Source organism: Colletotrichum lupini, chromosome 1, assembly GCF_023278565.1.
Source record: "Colletotrichum lupini chromosome 1, complete sequence".
Taxonomy (NCBI): domain Eukaryota; kingdom Fungi; phylum Ascomycota; class Sordariomycetes; order Glomerellales; family Glomerellaceae; genus Colletotrichum; species Colletotrichum lupini.
In genome coordinates, this window is record NC_064672.1 from 580,022 (window position 1) to 594,387 (window position 14,366).

At 55.8% G+C, this 14,366-nt stretch overlaps 3 protein-coding genes across 3 annotated transcripts; all 3 read left to right on the forward strand.

Moving 5' to 3' along the window:
* Window positions 1–259: 259 nt before the first annotated feature.
* On the forward strand, window positions 260–613 carry CLUP02_00182 (uncharacterized protein; the record flags this gene model as incomplete). Its single annotated transcript, XM_049279234.1, has 1 exon — window positions 260–613. The coding sequence occupies one exon, from the start codon at window positions 260–262 to the stop codon at window positions 611–613; it is 354 nt and encodes a 117-aa protein (XP_049135191.1).
* Window positions 614–2,243: 1,630 nt separating this feature from the next.
* CLUP02_00183 (patched sphingolipid transporter) lies at window positions 2,244–6,137 on the forward strand (the record flags this gene model as incomplete). The annotated part of the gene is made up of 2 exons (XM_049279235.1): window positions 2,244–2,510; window positions 2,574–6,137. The coding sequence occupies 2 exons, from the start codon at window positions 2,244–2,246 to the stop codon at window positions 6,135–6,137; spliced, it is 3,831 nt and encodes a 1,276-aa protein (XP_049135192.1).
* A 3,011-nt stretch (window positions 6,138–9,148) lies between these two features.
* On the forward strand, window positions 9,149–13,168 carry CLUP02_00184 (viral A-type inclusion protein repeat domain-containing protein; the record flags this gene model as incomplete). The annotated part of the gene is made up of 3 exons (XM_049279236.1): window positions 9,149–12,757; window positions 12,819–12,962; window positions 13,034–13,168. 3 exons carry the CDS (start codon window positions 9,149–9,151, stop codon window positions 13,166–13,168), a joined length of 3,888 nt encoding a protein of 1,295 aa, XP_049135193.1.
* Window positions 13,169–14,366: the final 1,198 nt, after the last annotated feature.

Below are 14,366 nucleotides of genomic sequence, written 5' to 3' on the forward strand. Positions count from 1 at the left end.
CCCTCACGCTTAGGCATGTCGTTTTACGATGACTCCAGCGCATCCTTCGTAAATATGGCAGACGCTCGGGTCGTAAATAACGGCGGACTGAGGATATAAACTCTTCGAGCGCAACGCGATAGATGAAGATAGCATTGGTATTATCAGATACGCCATCATACATACATGAGTAGCCTTCTAAGAGTAAATAAGATTTGATTCTCGATTTTTTTCTATTTTTCTTGAAATCAGGAATACGGTAACACCAAAGCCCAAAGTCATGTCAGCGTCTACAGTACGTATCGCAACAAGGACTCTCGTCCTCCCCGCAGGTCTTCGGGGCCGGCCGCTCCAGCGCGCAGCCTTCTCCACATCGCCGTCCTGGACTGCCGGCGGTACTGCGCAGGGCAAGAACAACAGCAGCAGCAACAACGTCAACGGTAACAGCAACAAAATAGGAGGAGAAGATCCAATTGAGATCCCGGCATTCAATCTTCGACACATTTCTTCTAGTCCTCGGGCGCGGTTTTGGTTGATCACGGGGTTTTGTGTGATTGCGGGTGTGGAGATGTATGGATGGTATAATTTTGGGCCAAAGATTTTGGGGTGGGAGGGGAAGGGGGAGGATGAGTGATGCTGCTGCTGCTGCGAGCATGACTCTTATCCTGAGAGTGTTTTATTCGTACTCAAAGAGAAGTCTGGGATCGAAAATCTCTACTACTACATAAATATTGCGATAGATGCCACAGTCTAAATTGAGCACAGCGCAACCATGTGGGCGCGACATTCTTCGGCTTTCTGAGGGTGGCTTTTGATACATTGCCTTGTTCAGATGTTCTGTCTTTTTGCATCGCAGTCGTGATACGGATGTCTTATCCTAACGTTAGTACTCATCTTCACCTATCGAGGATCATATGTTCCATCCGGACTATGTAAGTGCAGGGCAAGACTCCACCGCAGGTGACAAGAGTATTTTAGGGCGATACATCTAAAAGTATGGCACTTTATTTCAAGAGAATGTTCAACCAGAATAGGCTCACTCACGATCTAAGCGGAAGCCTGCCACGAGAAAATGCCAATGAACCCCGCCACCCACTACGGTAAGCTTGGTCAGGTCGTTAGATAAGAAGTTATACTGCCGATTGAATTTGTTAGATAGGTAGGTAATGTGAACGGTGACCTTTGCTAAGAGCTTCTTTTCGAGAAGCTTCAAGCTCATCAGGATTTGCATTGAAGATAGGCACTCAACACGCCTGCCTGGACGATTGCATGGACATGCCAGTGAGGTTTCAGTTGTTGGTAATAAAGACCTTGACATATTGCTACCACGGATACTTGGTACACATGAGTTCAGTAGATGCTTGGAAGGTCAAGGGATGTGTGTGGTAAGCTTGGAGACACAACCAGTTCTAGAACCGAAGTCCCCGGGCCGAACCTCGAGCGGGACTGAATTGAAGTATCCGGGTATCCGTAGGCTCCAAGTCCGGGGGAATCCCCGCGTGAGCCTCCGGAAAGGCAGCCGACCATGTGCCGCATTGGGCAGGTACCTGACTAAGAGATACACGTGACTGTCATCGTGACGCCATTGATTCTGCGGCGACTAACAGCGGGGTGGCTGGGAGGGAAATACCCAATAGAATGGCTGGAGGACGTCCCCAAGCTCCCCCAAGGACCCCAGCCGAGAGCGAAAGGTGGACCCACTTCTGCAGGCAGGAAGCACCAGCAGCCGGTTGGGTGGGTGCGGCGCTGCGGCGTTGCGTGGTTGAGGTATGCACCTCAGGCAGTTCCGCAGTGGCCCGTGGTGAGTGCCAGCACTGAGACACCCGCTGCCGCTGCTGTTTCTGGTGCAACTTGAGGTGGATGACGCAGACACGCCGTACAGCGTACACCCGGGCGGAAGAGTCGCAAGTGCAAGTGCGCCACACGAGCAGCAGCCCACCGCACCTACCTTACCTTACCGGAGCTCCCAGAAAGCTTGCTACCTACCTTACCCCAGAGGCAGGCGCACCCGGACGGTACCTTCAGGTAGGTATCGTGTGTCACTGCAACCACCACCCAACCTCCATCCGTCCCTCTCATTCCACACCCGACATCTGCCATCAAACCGCTCATCGTCCCTTGCTTTTTGGGTCTCTCTGCGCGACGGGCGTTTCCTTCCTCCATCTCTAATCATCGCCGCATATTTCTCAGTATTCTTCTTCTTCAGCACACTACTCTACCAGGAACCCGGTCCTAGCCGCTGAGCGGCATACACCAAGCCCACGATGACGCTATTGAAGCTGCTCGGAGCTGGCGGCCTGCTGCTGGCTTCCCTGAGCAGCACTGTTGCAGCAGAGCCCTTTACGCCAAAACATGAAGCCGGACGATGTGCCATGCGCGGCCACTGCGGCTCCAAGAGCTTCTTTGGCAAGCAGCTGCCCTGCCCTGACAATGGTCTGGCTATGGACCCCGACGAAGACCTGCGAAAGCAAATTGTCGACCTTTGCGGCGCTAAATGGAACTCTGGGCCGGTTTGCTGCGATGCTGAACAGGTAAGTTATCGGCTTCGAAAAACTTGGCTGCTGGCCATCTTACTGACGTGTGCTGCTCAACAGGTCAAATCGCTCGCCTCCGAGCTTGGCACCCCGAACCAGATCGTTTCTTCCTGCCCAGCCTGCAAGGATAACTTCTTCAACTTGTTCTGCACCTTCACATGCTCTCCCGACCAGTCCCTCTTCTTAAACATCACAAAGACCCAAGAGAAGAACAAGAAGACTATGGTCACAGAGCTGGACCAGCTCATCTCAAAGGAATATGGAACTGGATTCTTCGACAGTTGCAAGGAGGTCAAGTTCGGGCCATCCAACTCTAGGGCCATTGACTTTATCGGAGGTGGCGCAAAGAACTACTCCCAGCTGCTCAAGTTCCTGGGAGACGAGAAGGTCATTGGATCGCCCTTCCAGATCAACTTCCCCACCGAGTACACCGAGCCAGGCATGGCCCCTCGCGACATGACCCCGAAGAAGTGCAATGACGAGGACCCCAACTACCGCTGCGCATGTGTCGATTGTCCTGCTGTCTGCCCGGAGCTCCCGGCCGTCTCGAAGCCTGGCGAATGCCATGTTGGTCTTTTACCCTGTCTCTCGTTTGCGGCCATCTTCACCTACAGCGTCCTCTTGTTCGCTGCCATCGCAGCCGTTGTCGGACACGTTGTGTGGAGACGCCGTGCCAAGAGAGAGAGTGAGCGCCTCCGACTCCTGCAAGATGCGTCTCCCAGCGACGATGAGGATGAGGGTGACCTGGTTCAAAATGGGGCCATGTTCGATAGACCTCAGAGATACTACAAGATCAATACCTGGTGCGACGCGGCCTTCAGCAAGCTCGGTCACGCAGCGGCGCGCTACCAAGGAATCACGATTGGTGTCACGCTCATCGTCGTCATCATTCTCAGTGCCGGTTGGGTCAGGTTCGACCTCGAGAAAGACCCTGCGCGTCTATGGGTTAGCCCCACGTCTCCTGCTGCTCAGGAAAAGGCTTTCTTTGACGAGCAGTTTGGTCCATTTTACCGCGCCGAAAAGGCCTTTTTGGTCAACGACCAGCACTCCAGCGGCCCAGCCCCCGTTCTCAGCTACGATACGCTGATCTGGTGGATGGGTGTCGAAAAGAGCGTCAAGCAGCTGAAGGGCCCCAAGTTTGGCGCGACCCTCAATGACATCTGCTTAAAGCCTACCGGAACCTCCTGTGTTGTCCAGTCAGTGGCGACCTACTTTGGCGATGAGCCCTCCCTTGTTGGCAAGAATGACTGGGAGGATCAACTGCGGCAGTGCGCAAAGTCCCCCGTCGAGTGCCGTCCTGATTTCGGTCTTCCTCTCGAGCCGAACATGATTCTAGGCGGTTACGAAGACGATCCCGCTGCTGCTCATGCGATGACTGTCACCTGGGTCGTCCAAAACGCTGTGGAAGGTAGCCCGGCCGTTGAGCGTGCCATGGACTGGGAGGTTGCGCTGCGCGACCGCCTTCTCGAGGTTCAGCAGGAAGCTTCGGACCGAGGGCTTCGACTTTCCTTCTCTACCGAGATCAGCTTGGAACAGGAGTTGAACAAGTCAACCAACACCGATGCCAAGATCGTCGTCATCAGCTACATCATCATGTTCCTCTACGCCTCTCTTGCCCTCGGATCTACCACGCTGTCATTCCGGGATATGATCAGGAACCCAGCCGTGGCTTTGGTCCAGTCCAAGTTCTCACTCGGCGTTGTTGGCATTCTAATTGTCCTCATGTCCATTAGCGCCTCTATCGGTCTGTTCTCCTGGTTCGGACTCAAGGCGACGCTCATCATTGCCGAGGTCATTCCCTTCATCGTTCTTGCCGTCGGTGTTGACAACATTTTCCTCATCGTTCACGAGTTTGAGCGCGTCAACGTGAGCCACCCTGACGAGATGGTCGAGGAGCGTATTGCCAAAGCCCTGGGACGAATGGGTCCGTCGATTCTTCTCTCAGCTATGACCGAAGTTGTCGCTTTTGCTCTCGGAACGTTCGTAGGTATGCCCGCGGTGCGCAATTTTGCCGCCTATGCCGCTGGTGCTGTCTTCATCAACGCCATCCTTCAGATCACGCTCTTCATTTCAGTTCTGGCCATGAACCAGATTCGCGTGGAGGACCACAGGGCAGACTGCATCCCCTGCCTGCAGGTCAAGGCAGCTCGCGTCCACCTGAGTGGCGGAAACGGCAATGCCAACGCGCGGTTCTACGAAGTCCCGGAAGAGAGCTGGCTGCAGCAGTTCATCCGTCGTACATACGCACCGGCCATTCTCGCAAAGCAGGCCAAGGCAATCATTATCGCCATCTTCTTGGGTCTGTTTGCCGCTGGAATCGCACTTATTCCCGAGGTGCAACTTGGCCTGGACCAGCGCGTTGCCATTCCGGACGGCTCCTATCTCATCCCCTACTTCAACGATCTTTACAAATACATGGAGACCGGTCCTCCTGTCTACTTTGTCACCCGAGAGTTCAACGCGACTGCGCGCAAGAACCAACGCGAGATCTGCGCAAGATTCACCACCTGCGACCAATTCTCCCTCTCCAACATCCTGGAGGGTGAGCGCAAGAGACCCGATGTCTCATACATTTCATCGCCTGCTGCCAGCTGGATCGATGACTTCTTCTTGTGGCTTAACCCTGACCTTGGCGATTCGTGCTGTGTTGAGAACGGCAAGGCATGCTTTGCTGATCGCAACCCGCCATGGAATATCACCCTGTCCGGTATGCCCCAGGACGGTGAGTTCGTTCACTACCTCGAGAAGTTCCTCAAGGCGCCTACCAATGACGACTGCCCGCTCGGTGGACAAGCATCGTATGGTAATGCGGTGGTGGTCGACTCGGAGAAGGACACCATCCCTGCCAGTCATTTCAGAACGATGCATACCCCGTTGCGCAGCCAGGATGACTTCATCAACGCCATGTCGGCAGCCCGAAGAATCGCGTCCGACATTACAAAGTCAACGGGTGTTGAGGTCTTCCCCTACAGTCTTTTCTACATCTTTTTTGACCAGTACGCCAGCATCGTCTCGCTCACAGGAGCTCTTCTCGGTTCGGCTGTGGCAATCATCTTTGTCATTGCGTCCATCCTTCTGGGATCTCTCATGACGGCGCTGGTCGTCACCGTCACAGTCTGCATGACCGTTGTCGATATTATCGGGGCAATGGCAGTCTTCGGCGTGTCACTCAACGCCGTGTCGCTCGTCAACCTGATCATCTGCGTCGGTATCGGCGTGGAGTTCTGCGCGCACATTGCGAGGGCGTTCATGTTCCCGTCGCGCACCGTCATGGAGCGCGCCAAGAACCGCTTCCGTGGCCGTGATGCCCGCGCCTGGACTGCGTTGGTCAACGTTGGAGCCTCCGTCTTCTCTGGTATCACCGTCACCAAGCTTCTCGGAGTGTTCGTGCTGGCATTTACGAGGTCAAAGATCTTTGAGATCTACTACTTCCGAGTGTGGCTGTCTCTGGTTGTTTTCGCAGGCACTCACGCTCTCATCTTCCTCCCTGTTGCTCTCAGCTTATTTGGAGGAGAGGGATACGTTGACCCCGAGAGCGAGGGCGGCATCGAGGAGGATCTTGCCAGCCGTAGATACCGGGCTCTCGTCCCGGACGAGGAGACTGATTCGGACGATGACTATTAGAATGATCATGGCTTTACCTAGGTTTTGTAATACTAGTGTTGGGAGTAAATAAAGTGGGATTTTGCATTTCATCCAAGTGTGCCTTTTTTTTTGACATGATCTTTGGTAAAGTTCATGATGGATTTTTCCCAATCACGCATGTCCGTTGTAGGACGTGCTAGTTAGGGGCATGGGTAATTCAACAGCCAATGCCGTTAGGCACCATGGCTGTCTAGGCAATTCTGCAAGTATTACTTTGGTCGTACTTTTGTTGAAGAACCGGAGGCTGGGCATCTTGAATGGCAATCCATGGGAATGCGTGTAGCTGGTGTGACTACGAGGCGAAATAGCAAGCCTGACGTGTGGACACATCGCGGTGCCACCAACGGCGATGTGCCACATCGGCGGGCGGGAAGTGGAAGTGGATTGCGGTGACATGGTTTGACAGCGCATCATGCCCATTGGGTGTGGGTTGGGCTGTAGCGCGGGGTGGTGGTACCATTATCGCTGGTGTTCGTTCATCTTTCATGATCTACGGATGGCATCGCAGCGCCTGTGGACTGAGACGCGAGACATTGGGCTTAGTTAGTGCGTTGAACTTGTCGAAGCTGGAACTGTCGAAGGCTGTATAAGTAAGTGGACCTATTTTAGGGGTCTAAAAACCAGAAGAGCGCTCAGTTTCCATCCCATGCGTATCCTTCATACCAAAAGTGATATGGAGACTTTATGGTCACGAGAGAAGCCAGAGTTTTTTCAGACGAAGAAAACTCCCCCCTACGGTGACTCTGTACCTTTGTACTCGGACATAGATGACAGTTCTGTAATACGAAGAGGGGAATACAATCAAACCAAAAAAGTAACCGGGGCTCTGGGAGGGGAGCTTCACCTGAGGGTCAAATTTCCGTATAATAAATTGGCGGGTTTTTCTTGTCGCTCGTGCCCCTTTGCGACTCGTAACTTTTGTAAGGGTCTCATTGTCTCTGTGCCGCAAAGAACAAGCACAAGACGCGTTCCTCTTCTAGCAGAGGCCGCGGCGCGTGAGATGGACCGGATGGTTGATAGCTAGTCAGGCTAGTTCAGGGGTTCGTTGATGATGGCCTCGGTATTGGGGGATTGGTGATGGGCAGCCTTATTCACAGCGTTCGTACCTCTGCAAGTGTACAAAACACTGCATGAGTTGTTCAACTCCATAGTCTTCTGGACTCTCTCCCTCTCATCTGATACTCAGCCACTGGGCCTGGCCTTGCTGGGACGAAGGGACGGTAGGACTGGACTGTCCGACTCAGTCAATGCCATACCTGCGCCGATCCCGCGAGCCAGAGGTCTTGTGACGCCGTTTGGGCGCTGGGCGAATGGAAACGAGTTATCCAGAGGTTGCATAAAGATGATGGAACAGGCGCTTCCTGGGGCCGAGATTTGGGGGGGACCAGAAATGTTTGGAACGTGGAGAGAGACGCAAAAGATACGTCGCTACAGCCTGTCCGTACAGGTAAGGTACTTGTGGTGGAGAACGTGTCGATGCCAATTGGACGCGCTCATGTCCTTTCAGCGAATGACAGGTGCGAAAAGGGGGGCCCACTGCCCGAGCTCCCGAAGCGAGAGCCGCCCGCTGTCAGCACTGTCCACTGGTTGGCTCATCTCTGAGAGCTCAGGACCAGAGGTACCTTATCGCTGGTGCTGGCTGTCAGGGGTAAGGTACCGACCACTAAACTTGTTTCCTCTTCCCGAGACGAGAAGCTTGGGAAAACAGAGAAACAGAACGATAGAGCCTGAGGGCCATGGGGCAATGCCGTGAGAGGTTCTCAGGAGCCATCTTCAGGCATCTGTTCGCGAGTAGTCCTGCATACGTATTTTGGGTGGCTTCCGCCCAATGTTCTGGCCTGACTTGTAGACGTCTTGCTGATCTCGTCGGGTGTCAGTGCTTCAGACAGCTGGGGATGCATCCTCTGCCTTGAGTTACCTTGGTTAGTGCAGCGCCTGTGCCGGGCATGTATACATTGGATCGTCTCTAGGTAGAGCCTAGACAGAAGTAGGTACCTCATTCCACGCTTGGCTTGAGATGATGGTGGGAAAAGGGTCCTGTCTGTGATCTGAGGTACCTCACGGGCACAAGAGTACGGAGTACTTGAAGCTTATGACTGATTGTTGGACATGGCCAGCGTCGTCTCCAGCGTCTCCATGTCCCCCATGTTGCTCCATCCGCCAATCTCGAAGCAACCCTTTTTTTTTTTTTTTTTTTCTCTCTCTCTCTCTCTCTCTCTTACGGAGTACTGCGTAAATCCTCTACCAGGAGTCCAGGACCCATGGCCTTACCTAATTAGACACCTCACCTTTCTCTACCTCACCCAAAGGTACCGGCTCAATTCCTTCCTGTGCCTTTGGTCCAGCAATCTCCCAGCTCCCAATTCCTCTTCAACCCCCTCTCTCACACCTCTGTCCAGCTCTTTCGCCACTGCTCAGAGCTTCTCAACTTGTAGATATCACGACGGCATTTCCGTGTCGTTTCGTGCGTCATTTGTACTCTTGTTTCGGCTTTCCTTTCAACTATTTTGTTGCTATCGTTCTGTTGATTTCCCCCGCGGTGAAAGTTTAAACTTTCCCAAACAAGGAAAGTCAAGCGGCAAGGAGAAGGGGAAAAGTACAAGAAGTAAAGAAGAAGAAGAAAAAGGAGACGACCAAGCAAGACACCACCGCGTACGACGTGTCGCAAGGTAAGTCACAACAACCAAGCACCAAATTTGTCCTTCTCCGACCTCAATTGTCGTCTTTTGAGAGCTCAATGCAGCTTTGCATAACCATCTCAGAGACCTTACCACCCCAGGAATGCTGGAATGCTGTGGCTCCCTCCACAATGTTGCTCTTCCGCCTACTTCCCTCCTTCGTCTCTCCCAATTCCTGCAGCTACCCGAGATTCCTTCCCCATCACTTCCTCATGAACTGCCTTAGCTGACCTGGATAACGCGCAAGCAGGACTACCCGAACGACGACACCCTCTCCTCCTCCCGAACGTCCTACCACCATCGTCCACAATCATGTCCGACGCCGGTAGCTTCGAGGTCGTCCAGCACGACGAGGCCCCCAAGCCCGCCGCCGCTGCTGCCACCACCTCGCCGAGCACAAAGTCCACCGCCTCAGCTGCCTCTTCCCTGAAGAAGCCCGCTTCGAGCTCTGGGACCACCGCCGCTGCCCGCCGCCCGACGACGTCCACCTCGAGCACCGGAAAGCCTGCGAGCACCACCTCCTCCACTACTTCTCGTGTCGCCGGCGGCCTGACCAAGCCTCCTACCCGTCCTCCCGGAAGCAGCTCCAGCACTGCCAGCAGCACCGTCCGCAGGCCCGCGAGCACCTCCTCCACGGCCACCCACCGCTCGCGACCCAGTGTATCCGCCTCCGAGGACGAATCCAAGAGGACAGCCCGCCGCACCTCCACTGTTCCCAGCAGCAGTGCCGCCTCCCCGAGCAAGGAGAGAAGGACTTCCACCCTTGGTACCGCCACGGCCGCCGCCAGGAAACCTGCCAGCTCCACCAGCAGCTCGTCCGCCGCTCCGCGACTCTCCTCGACGACATCGCGCACCCCGAACTCGGTAGCCCCGCGTCCCTCCTCGATCAGCTCCCGCTCCTCCGCGGCCACCAGTACCGGCGCCGTTGCCGAGGCCAAGAAGCGCCTGTCCACCGCCTCCACCTCGACCACCTCCTCTGCCGCTCCCAGACGGTCCATCCGCCCCGATTCGTCCGGCGCCTCCGAGGCCCTTGGAAAGGAGGTCGAGTCTCTCAAGGCCCAGCTCACCGAGAAGGAGACCCAGCTCGCGGACAAGGAGTCGCAACTGAACGAGCTCAAGACACAGGTCCAGCAGACCCAGGACAAGCTCACCCAGTACACCGACGGGGTGAACAGAGATGCCGTTCAGGTGAGGAACGCCGTGTACAACATCCAAAAGGCCCACCAGGACCAGGTTACCGAGTTGAAGGCCAAGCAGACGGAGCTCGAGAACCAGGTGGATGAGGCCAATGAACATCTAATGGCCACCGATGCTGACTACGAGAAACAGCAGAGCGACTACACTGAGGCTGTTGCCGCCAAGGAAGCCGCCGAGGCCGAGCTTGCCTCGATGAAGCAGTCCCTCGAAACGCTCCAAGCGGAGCACGACGAGAAGCTCAAGGAAAGCGAGTCCGCCCTGGCCAAGGCCTCGGAGGAGCACGCCGCCAAGCTTGAGGAGCTGCAGAGCTCCCTGACGGACCAGCACAAGTCTGCTATTGACGCTCTTGAGGCCAAGCACAGCGAGGCGCTCAGCCAGGGCCAGTCCGCCTCCGCCGACAACGAGGAAGCGCTGTCCAAGATGAAGGACAGCCACGAGACCGCCATCGCCGAGCTCCAGAAGAAGATTGACGAGCTCACCGCCTCCCAAACCGAGCTCGAGGCCGCTCACGAGAGCAAGGTCTCTGCCGAGGTCGAATTGCACAACACCAAGCTCGCCGCTGTTGAGGGCGAGATCGCCGAGCTCAAGACGAAGCTCGAGGCTGCCGAGAAGACAGCAGAGCAAGCCAAGGCTGACCTCGACGCCAAGACGGCTGAGCTGGCCGAGGTCCAGGCCAACGTCGCCGACCTGGAGAGCAAGCTTGCGGCCGCTGAGACCGACGTTGCCAAGGCCAAGGAGGAGGCTCTCGAGTTCCAGAAGCAGATTGACAGCATCAAGGAGGAGATCACTGCCAAGGACGAGGCCCTGGAGAAGGCCAAGGCGGAGCACTCTGCCCAGGTCAAGAAGCACGACGCCGAGCTCAAGCAGATTTCCCAGGACTACGAGGAGGAGATTGAGTCCCTCAAGGGAGACGCCTTCTTCAAGCGCAAGTTCCAGGATCTCGAGGTCAAGCACACCGAGCTCGAGACTGAGCATGGCGACCTGAAGACCAAGCACACCGAGCTGGAATCGCAGCATAGCGACCTCACCAACAAGCACGGCGAGCTGGAGTCGAAGCACACCGAGCTAACCACCAAGCACGGCGAACTCGAGACCCAACATGGCGATCTTTCCAAGAGCCTCGCTGACGGCACCGAGACAAGCACCAAGGCTCTCGAGGCGGCCAAGGCTGAGCTTGCCGCCGCTGTTGCTGCCCTGGAAGCACGGGAGGCCGAGCACCAAAAGGCGCTCGACGCCATTCGCGCTAGCCATGCTGAGGAACTGGAGGGCGCCAAGAGCGGAGCTTCTGCCGACAAGGATGCTCAGCTTGCCGAGCTCCAGAGCCTCAAGGACAGCCATGCGAAGCAACTGGAGATTCTTAAGGCCGACAGCGAAGCCAGCCTTGCCAAGGAGCTTGAGGCTCTCAAGGCCTCTCACTCTGAAGTTGTCGAGGCTCTCCACGCGGAGACTGCCGGCGACAAGGAGAAGCTGCTCGCCGAGATCGCTGCCGAGAGAGAGAAGGCCCTGGCGGAGAGCACTGGCAACAAGGAAGAGCTTCTTGCTGCCCACAAGGAGGAGCTCGAGTCCATCACCAAGACATTGCGTGCCGATCACGAAGCCGAGCTCGCTGAGCTCAAGGAGAAACTGGCGAGCTCTCACGAGGCTGAGCTCGAGGAGGCCAAGACTAAGCTACAGCAGTCGCACCAGGCTGGAATCGAGGAGGCCAAGGCCAAGCTTGCCGAGGCCCACCAGGCCGAGCTGGCTGCCGCGAAGCAGGCTGGCGACAGCGCGCACACCGAGGAGCTCTCTACCCTCAAGCTTCAGCTCGACGAGGCCCTGACCCGCATCCGCGAGACCGAGACTTCGAGCGCGGCTGCTCTTGCCGAGGCCAAGAGAAACCTCGACGACTCTCACTCGGCCGAGGTTGAGAAGCTCATCTCCAGCCACGCCGAGCAGCTTGAGGCACTGAAGCAGCAGAGCTCCTCTGGAGCCCGGGCTGAGCTCGAAGAGATCAACAAGGCTCACTCCAGGGTTGTGGAGGAGCTGACTAGCCAGTATGAGACCAGAAACGAGTCGCTTGCCAAAGAGATTGAGAAGATCTCGGCCGATGCCTCCAAGCTCGAATCTGCCCTCCAGGCTGCCAAGGAGTCCGTTGCCCAGGCGGAGGCTGACAAGACCAAGACCCAAGCTAGCGCGGCCGAGCTCGAGGCTGCTCTCTCCGCTGCCAAGGACTCCATCAAAAAGGCCGAGACGGAGAAGGCCAGTCTCGAGGAAGAGCTCGGCGAGCTCGGTGCCATGATCTCGGTTGAGAAGATGGCGCGCGCCGAGGCTGAAGCGGCTCTCGATGCCGTCAAGAACAAGACGCCCGACACTGCTGAGGCGGACAACCTCCGTGAACAACTGAACAACACCAAGAAGGGGCTTGAGCAGGAGCTCACTGTAGTGCAAAAGAGCCTCACCATTGCCAAGCAGGAGGTCGAGGATGTCAAGGAGGACCTGCTACTCGCGCAAAAGGAGCTTGAGGCATCTCAGTTTGAGGCCGACAAGCAGCTCAAGACCTACAAGGCCGACTACGAGGAGCTCAACGACACAATGACCAAGATTGTGGAGGAGGAGCAGGCCAAGCGCAGAGCGCTGGAGGAGCAGGTTGAGAGCCTGAGAAAGTCATTGGCCGACAAGGAGAAGGGCGTTGAGGAGTTCCAGGCGCAACTCAAGGTCAAGGATGCCGAGATTGCAGAGGCCAAGGTACGTTTTTTTTGGTTCTTGTTACGTGCGGCTCGGGCGAACTATCACTGATACGATGCAGGCCAACGCATCGGCTGCCAAGCCCAAGGGACTTGCGGCCAGCAGATTTGCCGTTGGCGACGACGAAGACGACGAGGCGGACGGCTCAGCGGCCAAGCCCGCGGAAGGTGAGGAAGAAGACCATTCCTCCGAGGCACTGGCTGTGGTGCGAACGCCCTGCTTGATGCTCCCTTTGTTTGGAGAGATGGGACAAGAATGCTAATTCGGGATTCGCAGCTACAACGAGCTAGAGTCAACGCGAACCAGATCCACAATATGGACCGCGACATGCAGGAGAAGAACCTGGCCATGCTAGAGTCCATTACAGATTTCCAGCAATCACCGCACCTCAATAACAACAATAACAACTAGATACTGCCCAGCACACTTTCCAAAGAAAGACGGGCAACTCATAGACAGGATTCACAGAGGCAAAAATGTCTGGGTTGGCTAGTAGGCTTGTCACCGGCCTGACAGCTCCCGCAACACAACGCAACGCAAGGCTCGTTGGCCGCTTCTCCTCGCCCACCCCGCCTGGTCGGGATCGAGGTTTCTTGTTTTAATACGCAGCACGGGGGTTTTTACATTGTTTGGCGCGTCTAGTAGAAATGGCAAAAAAGCATTGCACTTGCTCGACTACAGACGCGCTGGCAACGGAAAGGGAGAGAAGTGCTTGTTTTGCGTACTGATGCTCAAATTGATTTGCAGGAGATGGATAGAGAGAATGGGGAGAGACAGCCGACTGTTGTCGTGCTGTAGGTGCTGCTGCTGCTGTGCTGTGTGGCGTGTCAGAATAGTTTGGCATGCGGTTGAGTGAGTGTATGTGTGTAATTGTTTGGAGGAATTTGCGTGTGACGGGACGAGGTAGCAATGGACGATACCCCCTTTTTCCTCTCGCAGGCCCAAATTTGCCAGTTCCCAACTTTTCCCGAGTCCGAGGGTCTCCATCGCCGGCGCTGTAACTTTTTGTCTTAGAAATTGAGTTGCCGTGACTGGTGATGTTGCCGTCGGCCATCACACCGTGGCTTACGAACTTACGGTCCGCGGAAGCGCTATCCGTACTTCCTCGTGGTAATTAGACTGGGCACCAGGAACCCCCGAACTGAGTCGAGAGCGTGCGGGTTCCTGATGCGATTTTCCACAATCCAGGTCCCGTAGATTTCAGGGCCCAGGCTCTGCCATGAATTCATAAATTGAGTAGTTAACCATGTCTAGACAAAGCCACGAGGTGGCCGTGGTGGCAGTGTTACGAAAGCTGCGAAATGGGTAGTGCCGCGTGCTTGCTCCGGTCTCCCGCGGGCCGGCTTGGGTTCCCTGCTAAGCAATACTAGTTAGTCTGCGAAGTAGTGGTTTCCATGGTTGACGCGGCTCGTGGAAGAGGGGGCTAAGGTTGGACTTGGTTAGTCGCCGTGAGTATCCGTAGTGTTGAAGATTGCTGTGGTCCCCTTTTTTCTCCCTCTGGTGGGCTCTCTTTCTTGTCTTTACCATTCCTTGAGAACGGACCGAGGTTGTGGTTCGTCGTGATGAGGTGAGGTGAGGTGAGGTGGCCTGGGATATGGTGATGCGCCAC